Genomic DNA, 14,307 nt, shown 5'->3' with positions numbered 1-14,307 from the left:
ATACAGTACAATGAAAAATTTCACTTTAGTCTGCCCCCCTTTTCCTTTTTTCTTCCCTGCAGAGAATGTCCTTATTAGTGTCTCAAATAGTTTTGCAGAGTTTCTTTATGGAGTAACAAGCAAATAAGAATATATATTGCTTTCTTCCTTATGCCAAAAGCATACTTTTCCCACTGTTCTGTACCCTGCATTTTTCTCTTAGCAGCATATTTTGGATGCCTTCCAAATCAGTGCATTGGGAGCCTCTTCTAACTGTGGAATGATCCATGGTGTGGAAGCACCGTAACCTGTTTACCCCCACCCACCCCAGCTCCCAATTGGAGATTCTTGGGTTGGTTGGTTCTTTTGTAGAATAGACTTATTCATATGCCACTGTTTCTGTAAATTCTATGAAATAAATTCCTAGAAGTGGGATTGCTGATCAAAGGGTAAATGTGTTTTTCATTTTGATAGCTATTGCCAGATTCCTTCTATATAGGTTTCCTAATTTGCCATATAGGTACCAATTTAACTCTTTTTTTTTTTTTTAAATATATATTTTATTGATATTTTACAGAGAGGATGGGAAGGGATAGAGAGCCAGAAACATCGATGAGAGAGAAACATCGATCAGCTGCCTCCTGCACACCCCCCACTGGGGATGCGCCCGCAACCAAGGCACGCACCCCTGACCAGAATCGAACCCGGGACCCCTCAGTCCGCAGGCCGACGCTCTATCCACTGAGCCAAACCGGTTTCGGCCAATTTAACTCTTTTTTGTTGTTGTTTTTGTGAGTCCTCACCCGAGGATATTTTCTCCATTGATTTTTAGAGAGAGTGGAAGGGAGAGAGCACAACAAGGCTAAAACTTTGGAAACTTGAGGTTTTTTGTTTTTATTTTTATTGATTTTTAGAGAGAGAGGAAGGAAGAGGAAGAGAGAAACATTGATGTGAGAATGAGACATGGATGGGCTGCCTCTAGCACACCCCCTACCAGGGATCAAGCCGGCAACCTGGGCATGTGCCCTGAGTGGGAATTGAACCGGCAATATTTCAGTGCACTGGACGATGCCCAACCAGCTGAGCAACACTAGCCAGGGCTGGAAACTTGAGGGTTTTTGTTTTTTTTTTCTGTTTTTGGAAGCTTGAGCTTTAATCCCGACTTTGCTGCCAATTACGTGTCCTTCACAACTTTTGTTTCCACAGCCTTTTTTCTAAAAGGGAGATGGTAGTTTATTTCCTCTCTGTAAGATGTTAAGATAAAAATGAGAATATGTAACTTGGGGGTGGGGGGGAAACAAGAGAGCCTTATAAATATAAGAAATAAATTTCTTTTTTTAAATTTTATCTTTATTGTTGAAAATATTACAGATATCCTTTTCCTCCCCCCACCATTAAATCCCTTCAACCTACCCTGCCCCCTCCCCCAGAAATAAATTTCTTTTGTCACATCTTTTTTTTAAAAAAAATATTTTTATTGATTTCAGAGAGGAAAGGAGAGGGAGAGAGAGATAGAAACATCAATGATGAGAGAGAATCATTGATCGGCTGCCTCCTGCATGTCCTCCACTGGGGATCGAGCCCGCAACCCAGGCATGTGCCCTTGACCGGAATCGAACTTGGGACCCTTCAATCCGGAGGCCGACGCTCTATCCACTGAGCCAAACCAGCCAGGGCTTTTGTCACATCTTTTACTTTGGGTGTTAGGTATTGAATTAAAATTCTATGATCCATGAAGAACAGATACATTTTTTCTCTTGTAGTTGATGAGAAAAGAAAGTCCAAAACTACACACATGGTGCTCCTGGAGATCATTAAAGAAGAAGGCCTGTGAGTACTACCGCCTTCATCTTTGTTAGAAAAGCACCTCCCTAGGAGAGTCACAGGCCTGCACTCCTTTCTGTACGTTCTCATAGCCTTATAGTGTTGTGAACTTGCAATCACCTGACTTGTAAGTACAAGTCCTGTGGTTTGCCATTTTGAATCTTGATTATAGAGTCTTCCATGAAATCAATATTTTGTTTTTTTGTACCGTAAACTGAAGAAGGTAATAGTTGTATAGTTCATTCCTATCAGGTGCATCCAGATTATGTACTAGTTTTAACTTTTTATTTGGAAATAATTTCAAATTTACAAAAAGTTGCAAAACTTGATTATTACTAGTTTATGCTTTACCCAGATTCACCTATTGTTAACACTTTTTTTTTGTTTTGTCATTTGCTCATGCATTCTTTCCTCCTTTCCTCTCTCCTTCCTTTTCTCTCTGTACCACACACACACACCATACACAGATTTTTTCCAAATTATTTTAGAATAAGTTTCATACATCCAAACCCTTTACCCTTATGCCAAAAGTTTTTTTTCCAATATGTTTTTATTTTTAAAGAGAGAGGAAGGGAGGGAGAGAAAGAGAAACATCGATGTAAGAGAGAAACATGGATCAATGGTTGCTTCCTGCATGTACCCCCACTGGGGATCAAGCCAGTAACCCGGGCATGTGCTCTGACTGGGAATTGAGCTGGCGACCTTTCGGTGCACAGGATGACACTCAACCAACTGAGCCACACAGGGCTGCCATTGACACTTTTAAAGAATATAGTCAGTCTTCCTCCCGCTTTTAAAAAATAAAATGCTGTTTATTGTAAGTTTGCTTCATGTTTCTTCATGATTAGATGAGGCTCTGTATCCTGGGCCAGAATAATGCATTGATGATATTGTGTCCTTCTCAGGATGTCACATCTAGAGTCACATATTGCCCACCTGCTCTTTATTGGTTAATTATGATTTTTAAAAATATTTTTTTTATTAATTTCAGAGAGAAAGGGAGAGGGAGAGAGAGATAGAAACATCAATGATAAGAATCATTTATCGACTGCCTCCTACACATCCCCTACTTAGGATCATGATCCAGCCTGCAGCTGGGGCATGAGCCCTGACTGGGAATCTAACTGTGACCTCCTCGTTCAGAGGTCAATGCTCAACTATTGAGCCACACTGGCTGGGCTAATCATGATTTTTTTAGATTCTAGTTAGCCACTGAATAATTTTATGTTTCCTCTTTTGCAATTATAAGCACTCTCTGAGCAGTTACTTTAGTTAGTATCAATATAGACTCAGAAATTTCTGTTTTACTAGTGATTTACAATTGATTACTAAACTTCATTATTTTGGTGCTCAAATTGTTCCAGGTTTGGCCAGTGGGAATCTCTTAGTCTGGTTCCTGTACTCTTATAATATGCCCTCATCACTTTTTTTGCACTTATATTCTATATTTACTTTATTTTAAATATTATTGCCCTATAATAAAATGTGAATGATGCTGTATTAGCTAACAGCCATAAGGAAATTGTCTAGTATTACATAGTTATTTACTAAAGGAAAGCAGTAAATCAGCCATTGAAAGTGTATTGTTTCTTTGGTGTTATTAGTGCTAGAAAAGATTTGGTTTGGGCATCCTTCAGAATGTAAGATGTGTATAGTGCAAAGTACATTGTAGTGTAGGAGTGAACTTTGAAAATATGTGAATGATGATCAGCCTTTCCTCGGACTTAACTCATTTCTAGTGGCTTTTGTCCATCATCTTTACTTTACTTATTGTTTTTTCCCTAGCCTGGCCCCATATCGAGGGTGGTTTCCAGTTATCTCCAGTCTCTGCTGCTCCAATTTTGTCTATTTCTACACTTTTAATAGCCTCAAAACAGTCTGGGTCAAAGGTCAACATTCTACTACTGGAAAAGATCTGGTGGTTGGATTTGTTGCAGGTAACAAAGCCAATTTTTGTATGTGGTATAAGATAAGGTTCCAACTTCATTCTTTTGTGTGTAGATATCCAGTTTTGCTAATACATTTGTTGATGATGCTGTCCTTTCCTCATTGAGTGGGTCTTGGCACCCTTGTGGAAGATCCATTGACCATATACACAAATGTTTATTTCTGAGCTGACTTGGCTTATTTTTATCTTTTTAACCCAGAGAGGAAGACCAGTTATCCCTGTTAGCAGCCTATACCCAGAATATATGGAAGTTAAGGTTTCTTTCCAAATAAAATGAGATTTCAATAACTTCCTTGCTTATTTTCCACACACACACATATATATATATATGTGTGTATGTGTGTATATATATATAATATATATATATATATGTGTGTGTGTGTGTGTGTGTGTGTGTGTATATGTATACATACATATATCCTATATAATAAAAGCCTAATATGCTAAGTGTCTGGTCATCTGTTCAACCAATCAAAGCGTGATATGCTAATGGTATGCTAAGGCTGCTCAACTGCTCACTATGATGTGCACTGACCACCAAGGGGCAGATGCTCAGACCAGTAGGTTAGCTTGCTGCTGGGGTCTAGCTGATTGGGACTGAGCGAGATGGGCCGGACACACCCTGGAGCCCTCCTGCAGCCCCTCCCCAGCTGGCCAACCTCCTGCGTCCCTCCCCAGCCCCAGTCATGCACCGGTGGGGTCCCTCGGCCTGGCCTGCGCCCTCTCGCAATCCGGGACCCCTCGGGGGATGTTGGAGAGCCAGTTTCGGCTCGATCCCACAGGCCAGGCCGAGGGACCCCACTGGTGCACAAATTCATGCACCTAGCCTCTCTCTCCATATGGTATCAAGTGCAATCACTTGTCTCCACTAATACCTAAATCCAAACCACCATAAAATCTTGACTGCATTATCTTCAGAGCCTCCTGGACTGATGTTCTGCTTTCAGTTTTGTCCCCTTTAATCTGTATTCAACATAACAGCCAGTGTGATCATGTTAAAACAAAAGCAAAATCATATTATTTCTCAAAGCCCTCCAGTTGCTTCCCATCTTGATCAGAGTAAAAGCCAAAGTCCTTACCTTGTCCTACAATGCACTGTAGTCAAAGACCTGGCCGTCCTACTCTTCTCTTCCCTCACACCACTGCACCACACTGCCTCTTCTCTCTGAACACTCCTGGCATGTTTCTGCCTCAGAGCCCATGTCCCTGCCATTTCCTCTGCCTGGTAACTGCCTGGCTCACTCCTTCACCTCTTTTAAAGTCTTTTTCCCAAAATGGCCTCGGTGTCTGAAATAGACACCTCAATAATTTAAAGTTTTCTCCTTAACTCTTATTCTCTAACATCCTACATATTTTACTTACAACATTAAAATGTAAGCTTCATGAGGACAGGGATTTTATTTTTATTTACTGCTCTGTCGTCAGCACCTAGGACAGAGCTGATCACATACTAGACACACAATATATATTTGATGAGCAGACCATGAACGAATGACTTGTGGAAGAAAGACTGTACTTGTTCCATATTACCCAAAGGAATTGGGCCAGGATAACAGTACACAAAAAGTCATTTCAGAGTTGCTAATTCATATCTTGGGTAAAAATCATTTACTAGCTAATGTCATATATGTTTCCAGTTGTTTAAGAATATAGACTTAATATCAATAAAAATAACATTTCTAACAGGGCTTAGAGAAAATAGATCATTGGTGTGAGAGTTGTCTTTTGAAACTTTCAAAAATAAAGTGAATAATCACTTGGTAATTGGGTTAGAACAGTGGTTCTCAATTGAGGCTGATTTGACCCACATGGACCGTATGGCAGATGTCTGGAGATAGTTTTGGTTGTCACAACTGGGGAGGTGTTACTGGCATCTAGTGGGTAGATCAGGGATACTGCTAACCATCTTACACAATAGCACCCCTCACACACACCCAAATAAAGAATTATCTAGCCCAAAATGTTAGTAGTGTCACAGTTGAGAACCTTGGTCAAATGAGTTTCTGAAGGTAGGGAATTCCTTGGAACTTACTTTTGTGAGTTTTAAACTTCTCCTTATAACATTTTTTATATCTTAATACCTATGCATTCTTACAATAATTAGAATAGCTTTTACTTCCTTCTGTGAGCCCCTATCATCCTATCTAATAAAAGAGTAATATGCAAATTGACCATCACTCCAACACACAAGATGGCTGCCCTCATGTGGTCAAAGATGGCTGCCCCCATGTGGACACAAGATGGCCGCCACAAGATGGCCAGCAAGGGAGGGCAGTTGGGAGGGACCAGGCCTGCAAGGGAGGGCAGTTGTGGGCGATCAGGCCAGCAGGGGAGGGCAGTGGGAGGGACCAGGCCTGCAAGGGAGGGCAGTTGGGGGCAATCAAGCCTGCAGGGGAGGGCAGTTAGGGGTGACCAGGTCGGCAGAGGAGGGAAGTTGAGGGGGACCCAGGCCTGCAGGGGAGGGCAGTTGAGGGGTACCAGGCCTGCAGGGGCAGGCATTTAGGGGTGACCAGGCCTTCAGGGGAGGGCAGTTAGGGGCAAACAGGCTGGCAGGGGAGCAGTTAGGCATCAATCAGGCTGGCAGGGGAATGGTTAGGGGGTGATCAGGCTGGCAGGCAGAAGCGATTAGGGGCAATCAGGAAGGCATGCAGGTGAGCAGTTGGGAGCCAGCAGTCCTGGATTGTGAGAGGGATGTCCAACTGCCCGTTTAGGCCCGATCTCAGTAGGATTGGGCCTAAACAGGCAGTCGGACATCCCTCAAGGGGTCCCAGATTGGAGAGGGTGCAGGCTGGGCTGAGGGACACACACCCCCATGCACAAATTTTGTGCGCCGGGCCTCTAGTTGTATTATAATAACTGTAGAAATAAGTTTCATTATTATTTTTTTATTTTTTATTAATTTTTTTATTGATTAAGGTATCACATATTTGTCTTCATCTCCCCATTCCCATCCCAAACCCCTCCCCACGCATGCCCCCACCCCCCTGTTGTCTGTGACCACTGGTTAGGCTTATATGCATGCATACAAGTCCTTTGGTTGATCTCTTCCCTTTACCCCCACCCTCCCCTACCTTCCCTCTGAGGTTTGACAGTCTGATTGATGCTTCCCTGTCTCCGGGTCTGTTTTTGTTCATCAGTTATGTTGTTCATTATTTCCCCTAGATGAGTGAGATCATGTGATATTAGAAATACACTTATAAGAATTGAAAATGAGACAAACAACGATTATGCTGAGAGGCAAATGAATCAGTCTGTAGTGAGTTTCTTTCTGGGCCAGCAGTTCTTTTGAGTCCCAATTTCAGTGTCAAACAGTTCCTTATGTGTACATGTCAGCAATGATATTTCAGTTCTGGATGGTGGACAAATGGTGGTAATGCAGGTCCGACCCTCTCTGGTTTGGTCCTGGGCAACCTGCTGCGACGCACAGCTGTTGACTGCTAGTATGGCAAGGCATCGTCAGCATCTTCCATCTCTGGACTGTTTCTCTTCTGTCTTCATGGCTGGAGCAGTCCTGTCAGTTCCTCTCTGTTGCAGGAATCCACATGGTCTTGGAGTTGTTTTTTGAAAATATACAAACATATTCTCGACCAAAAGTTAATAAAGGAATCTTTTCTATAAATTTGACTTGGGATCCTTTTTCAGTTTTTGCCCAAATGATTTTCCTTTGGCTTGTTTTGACACCATGTATATTTTTCATGGGTGTCTTGTGCTGCCGAGCGGTGCACCTTTGGAGGTGGAGGTCCCAGGGTCCACGGGTCTGCAGCTGGGGTAGCAGGATTTTGGCTGGAGTGGCTGCTGGGTCGCGGGGCAGTTCCAAGGCCTGTCTGGTTGGTGGTGTTGATGAGTTCCTCCGTCCTGCCAGCCGCCATCTTTTTCTCCTAAGTTTCATTATTTCCAAGGAAAACTAGGAACAGTACAGGGGTGGGCAAAAGTAGGTGTGCAGGTTGTGAGTATACAAAACAGTTTATTCTTGTATTATTATAATCGTAACCTGCATATGTTTTTTCATACAAACAACTGTATACCTACTTTTGCCCACCCCTATATTGTTATTCAAATTCTTCTTGAAACTTAGAAATTTATTTAATTAATTAATTAATTTTCACAGAAGAAAACCCATGTAACTTGATACCCTGGGGAAGAATTTGGGGAAAGAACCTTATAGATAACTTAAATGAAGAAGATACTGATCATTTATATGCAATTGGGATTTTTAAAAATAACTATTTTTGAATGCCAGTGGTGTTATCGTTGTGACAGTTCATGTTCATATTCCTGCCCTCCAGCCTTACCTCTGGTAAGGAGATTTGTTCCTGTTGTCTATCTAGTTGCATTCTTTCATAGGGAGACGAATAGTTAGATTTATGGTCTTGATCTGCTATTTTCTTTTTTAATATGTATTTTATTGATTTTTAGAGAGAGAGGAAGGGAGAGGGATAGAGAGATAGAAACATCATCGATTGGCTGCCTCCTGCACGCCCCTACTGGGGATCAAGCCCGCAACCCTGGGCATGTGCCCTGACCGGGAATCGAACCGGTAACCTCCTGGTTCCTGGGTCACCGCTCAACTGCTGGGCCACACTGGCTGGGCGTGATCTGCCATTTTCTTATGTCAGGGGTCATTGTGCATAGCTGATTAGCACTTCATTTTTGTTTTCTCTCCTTACCAAAGGAGACTCACTGCTGATAAAATATTTGTTTTGAGGATTTCAGAAATAAATAGCTGTGTTTTAATTATTCCTTGAATCAGTGAATAATTTTTGTGAGCGGGTTCAGTTATTCTTCATGTCTTAATTTTGGTTCTGTTCACCTGTAAATGATTTTTACAACAAAAAAAAAAAAAAAAGAAGAAGAAGAAGAAGAAGAAAGAAAATAGAATCATTTGAACTGGAAGAAAATCAATCTCCTGTCATGAAGTAGATAAAGAATCAGTACCCTGTATTCCCATCTTAGAGCTGAAGTAACAGCCACAGCCTGGCACTAGAAAAAGACTTTTCTATACAGGCTCATAAATAAGCAGACAACATTCTTTATCCTTCAGCCTTATCCTTAATGCTTTAGTAAGAGTTGGAATCACTCATCATGACCATTTATAGTTGTTTTTCCAACTTGAAATGTTGTCCTTTGCTTGATAACATAGGGTGTAAGTTTCTAATAAAGTTTCGGATCCTCAAGTATTTTGAGTGTCTTTTCCAAGAACTCATAAAATTATAGTGTTTAAGAAATACCTCTCTATCTATTTTGGCTTAGAGGATGAACAGAGTACTTGAACTTCTCAGATAAAAAGCTTTGAAACACAAAATGTTCTTACAAGGATTTTATATTCTCTTTAAATGATGTAGTGCATTTTTGTACTTGAGATTGTCCTTAGGACCCTCTCAGTCTTTCAACTCGTGTTAATAAAGGGAATATGAAAATAGAATTTTAAATAATGGTTAAATCTTAATCTTGGCTGCCTTGCCTCTGACATGTTTTCTGTGTGCCTACTCCTTGAATAGAACATGAAGGAAATTTTGATTTCTAAAGAATTTATTTAATAGGCAACCTATTTTATTTGTTTAGAAAGATATGTAGTGCTAGCCCTAGCTGGTTTGGCTCAGTGGATAGAGACTTGGCTTGTGAATTGAAGAGTCTCAGGTTCGATTCCGGTCAAGGAACATGCCTGGGTTGCAGGCTCGATACCCACTGGGGGGCAGGCAGGAGGCAGCTGATCAATAGTTCCTTCTTATCATTGATGCTTCTATCTTTCTCTCCCTCTCTCTTCCTCTCTGAAATCAATAAAAATATATATTTTTAAAGAAAGGTATGTAGTGCTAGACAGACATGAGCAGAGCAAGGACAATGGGCCCAGTACAGGAACTCACCAGGGCAGAAAGCCCAGATGCCTAGCAAGGGGCAAGATTGGGAAAACAAGAACCTTGCCTCCAGGGAAACCTATCCTCCCCTAGCATATCCGTGGTCAGGCAGTTTAGACCCCCTGACCTTTTCCTCCCTAAAGATAACCTCCAGGCTTCAGTTGTATTTCAGCTCCAGGCCGAGAAAAGCAGCAAAACCAGACCAGCAACCCCATGGCTGACCTCAGGACCAACTCATTGATTGGCTGGCACCACCCATGTCCTGGTGCCAGCCAGTCAATCAGTGGAGACCACAATCCTGAAAGGACACACCTGGAAAGCTGCTGAATATTCTCTTACCATGCTCCCCTGGGACCGCCCCTAAAATCTCCACCCTTAAAACCCTTTGGCTGGAGGGAGCACACCTGTGCCTTTCCCTTGCCTCCCTCCCCCCACCCTCCAAGGATCACTACCTTCTCATTCCCTTCTCCCGCTCCTTCCTCCACAGGCATGCATCCCCTAACCTCTAAGGGACCCCATGAGACTTGCATCCAGGGGAGCAGTGGGCAGCAACAGCTCATCCCAGGCTAACGCCCTGAACCTGTCTCCAAGGCCCCCTTCTCTTTGACTTCTCAGTGAGCCAGAGCAGCCCAGCCTAGGCTTTCCTGTTGCCTAAGTAAATTTTTGCTGCCATCATCGACCCTATGTCCCCTTGGCTCCGTGCTATGCAGCCCTTCCCTTCGGATATCCCACCCTCCATCTCTTTTCTCTAAATAAATTAAAATTTCCTTTAATCACCGCCTGAGATGGCTATTTAGCCTGCCTGTACGTACCATCACACCATCCATGTTAATCTTTCCTGTACACTGTGCCTGCCTACAGTATCCATGGACTCTTGTGATCTCTGCTTCTGAACTCTCCTGTCTTCATCTATAAAAAAAATGCAGTTTGCTCAGTAGCACTTTTTAGTCTGGTTTTGCTGGCTATTGATTTTTCTGTTAAGTGATGTGTACCATGCATTGAGTAGGAATCCTATATAAAAGCCTAATATGCTAAGTCCAGTATCCGGTCAGCCATTCAACCAATCAAAGCATAATATGGTAATGATATGCTAAGGCCACTCAACCGCTCACTATGACATGCACTGACCACCAGGTGGCAGACAGTCAACCGGTTGACCAGTTGGTATGACGTGCACTGACCACCAGGGGGCAGATGCTCTGACTGGTAGGTTAGCTTGCTGCTGGGGTCCAGCCTATTGGGACTGAGCGAGACAGGCGAACACGCCCTGGAGCCCTTCCACTGTCCCTCCCTGGCTGGCCAACCTCCCCCCATCCCTCCCTGACCCTGATTGTGCATCAGTGGGGACCCTTGGCCTGGCCTGCACCCTCTCGCAATCCGGGCTGAGGGACGCCCCCCCAGCCCCCCGAATGCATGAATTTTGTGCACCGGGCCTCTAGTACATTATAAAGTCTGAGCAAATGATGCATGTATTGATATTCTTTTATCTTGGCCTCTTGGGCACTGGTACTTTTAAAAAATGAGACCAGCAGGAATTTCTGAATAAGTTAAGACTTATTCAGATTATGATCAATGCCTAAAATGACAATATATGAATATATTGAGTCCTAATTAATGATGACTTCTTCGTAGAATGCCACTCTATAAAAATATGACAAATACAGCTCATAAAATTATTTGATAATGTCTCTTATTTTGAGAAATATGTTCCCATAATGCTTCCAAGAGAGCAGTAGCAAAATATTTTACTTTTGCTCTGTATGCGACAAATGAAAACAATTTTAATATCTTGGCTGTCACACAGGCTTATTCTTGGTTAGACTGTATTTTCTGTGTACAGTGGAACCTTGGTTCTCGAACTTAATTTGTTCCAGAAGGCTGTTTGAGAAACGATTTGTTCGAAAACCAGATCATTTTTTTCTGTTAGAAATAATGTCAATCGAATTAATCCATTCCAGACCCTTAAATGGTTCCCTGTTTTAAACTTTCTAATGTACTGTTTAATCTATAAGCAAATACTTCTTTTCCTAAATTTATCGAACCACTCCCTACTAGCCTTAAGTGAATCACTTTCAGCACTCGTTCCAGGAGGGTGGCATCTTGCTTTTTCACATAGCATTGCCTCTGAAATTGTAACCAGCTAACTGCTTCACACTTATCCCAATCAACAACAGTTTTTCCTACCTCTTCCATAGCCTGTGATCGCTGTTCTATGCGCACTTTCACACCCTTAGCAACTTCAGCACACTTGATGGCCTCTTTATGTTTTAAAATTGTTGTAAGTGTACATTTCACCAGCAACAAAAGCAAACAAAACACACAAGACATTAAAATATTCACAGCCCGCTTTCCTGATTTCCTGAGATGTTCACAAAGGAGGTTTAGCAGTAAACTGACTGGAACTTTCTCCTTTGTTTGTGGCCTGAGGGATGTTTTTGTCATGCTGATGTGTCCGCATGAAAGGGTTGTCAGGTTGAGAACTGAAGTTCTGTTAGAAAACTGAGACCTTTTTTCCTATGAACAACTTGGTCAAGAACCAAATTGTTCGAGATGGGAGACATTCGAGAACCGAGGTTTGACTGTAGTATGTTTTCAGATTCCTTAAATCAGTGGTCGGCAAACTGTGGCTTGCGAGCCACATGTGGCTCTTTGGCCCCTAGAGTGTGGCTCTTCCACAGAATACCACGTACCCTAATTAAGTTAATAACAGTGTACCTACCTATATAGTTTAAGTTTAAAAAATTTGGCTCTCAAAAGAAATTTCAATCGTACTGTTGATACTTGGCTCTGTTGACTAATGAGTTTGCCAACCACTGCCTTAAATCAAAACCTTTCTCCTATTATGTTTAAATGACTTTTAGTAAAGGAGATTTCTCTTGCTTTAGGATTGCAGCTCTTGGTTCTTCACAGCATGACTAGGGCCAGATAGCTCCATGTATGGGTGTTTGCTGAGTTTGTTCATAGGTTCATTTGTTCTATATTTATTTGACAAATATTTATAAAGTATATACTGTGTGTCAGACACTTTGTTACAACTCTGTTTTGGTGTTGTTGTTTTTTAATCATTTCAGGACTCATGAGGAATATATTAATATCTCAAGATGGTGTTAAATTGGGATCATGTGTTTTCAAAAAGAAGCATCTGAATCATTGTATTGTTCCACTCTGAGGCACCCTTGGGGGGCCATGATCCCCATTCTTAAGCTTGTAAGGATCATGATGCTTGCAAAGCTGTTGCAGGTGTTTTATGACAGTTCATAACTACTGCTTGCTGCCTGCCTGTCCTAAGTCAGTGGTCGGCAAACTCATTAGTCAACAGAGCCAAATATCAACAGTACGACGATTGAAATTTCTTTTGAGAGCCAAATTTTTTAAACTTAAACTTCTTCTAACGTCACTTCTTCAAAATAGACGTGCCCGGGCCATGGTATTTTGTGGAAGAGCCACACTCAAGGGGCCAAAGAGCCACACGTGGCTCGCAAGCCGCAGTTTGCCGACCACTGCCCTAAGTGATGAGGAACTCTTTTTGTAATCATCTAGTCCCTGTTGAAGCACTTTCCAATGTCACCACTTGTTACCCATTATATCAGATCCATACTCACTTAAAACCATGTAAGCTACTTATGAGAGAATTGTTAATTGTGTGTTTTATCTGATGTTGTCATGGACTTAGCATGTGATCAATAAACAACTTGTCTCTTAAAGCTGTTTTTGAAAAATTGTATTTAAAACTGTATCAAAATTGCCACTTTAGATGCTATATAAATTGACAGATTACCTCCTGTTACACAAATAAAGAAACTTACCACTCATTTCATGAGGAGAGGTACTACTGCCAGCCATTTTGCCATCGGCAAGTCTTCTGCATTGCTTCTAACAGTAGTGGCTTGTGTTGTACGCTCGCACAAAGAGACGCGGTACCCTGGCTCTCCTAGTAGGTCAGTGGCAGAAGAATAAATGAAACGTTGGTATGTAGCTTCCATATAAGACAGCAAAGCTCAAAAGGTTACATTTTGCTTCCTCTTTGTCTCTCCCCCTTTCTTTTTAAAGGAGTGGTGAATGTGTTGCTGACAACTCCACTCTGGGTGGTAAACACCAGACTAAAGCTGCAAGGGGCAAAATTTAGGAATGAAGACATTGTACCAACCAACTACAGAGGTATTATTGGTAAGTGTCTCTGTGAGTTTCTATTTAAGGGTTTTCTTTGTATTTGGAATTTATTGCCACAATAATTCTATATAATGAAAAGCTAATATACAAATCGACTGAACGGCGGAACGACCGGTCTCTGTGACGCGCACTGACCACCAGGGGGCAAACGCTCAATGCAGGAGCTGCCCCCTGATGGTCAGTGCACTCCCACAGGGGAACTCCACTCTGCCAGAAGCCAGGCTCATGGCTAGCAAGCGCAGCAGCGGTGGCGGGAGCCTTTCCCACCTCCTCAGCAGTGCTAAGCCATCAGTCATACATCCCTCGAGGGCTCCCGGACTGCGAGAGGGCGCAGGCCGGGCTGAGGGACATCCCCCCCACCCCCCGCCACCGAGTGCATTAATTTCGTGCACTGGGCCTCTAGTCTTATATAAAAGACAACCTCAAATCTCAACATTCAATAGTAAGCATTTGTTTAGCTCATGTGTCTTAGAATTGACAGGGATTTGACTCCTCTAGTCAAACCCCAGCCTGGGAGTCTCAGCTCCATGT

The 14,307-nt window shown here is 42.3% G+C and overlaps 1 protein-coding gene across 1 annotated transcript in view; it reads left to right on the top strand.

The window, feature by feature from the left end:
• The window catches only part of SLC25A17 (solute carrier family 25 member 17), a 37,216-nt gene that overhangs the window by 14,900 nt on the left and 8,009 nt on the right, over positions 1-14,307 (top strand). Inside the window, exons 3-5 of the mRNA XM_080660860.1 lie at positions 1,743-1,809; positions 3,589-3,740; positions 13,657-13,773. Of these exons, the coding sequence (XP_080516986.1) occupies positions 1,743-1,809; positions 3,589-3,740; positions 13,657-13,773 (336 nt within the window). The remainder of the gene's footprint in view (positions 1-1,742; positions 1,810-3,588; positions 3,741-13,656; positions 13,774-14,307) is intronic.

Source organism: Plecotus auritus, assembly GCF_963455305.1.
Source record: "Plecotus auritus genome assembly, chromosome: 3".
Taxonomy (NCBI): Eukaryota; Metazoa; Chordata; class Mammalia; order Chiroptera; family Vespertilionidae; genus Plecotus; species Plecotus auritus.
Note: the sequence above shows the minus strand (reverse complement) of the source record. Positions and strands in the feature narration are given on the sequence as shown.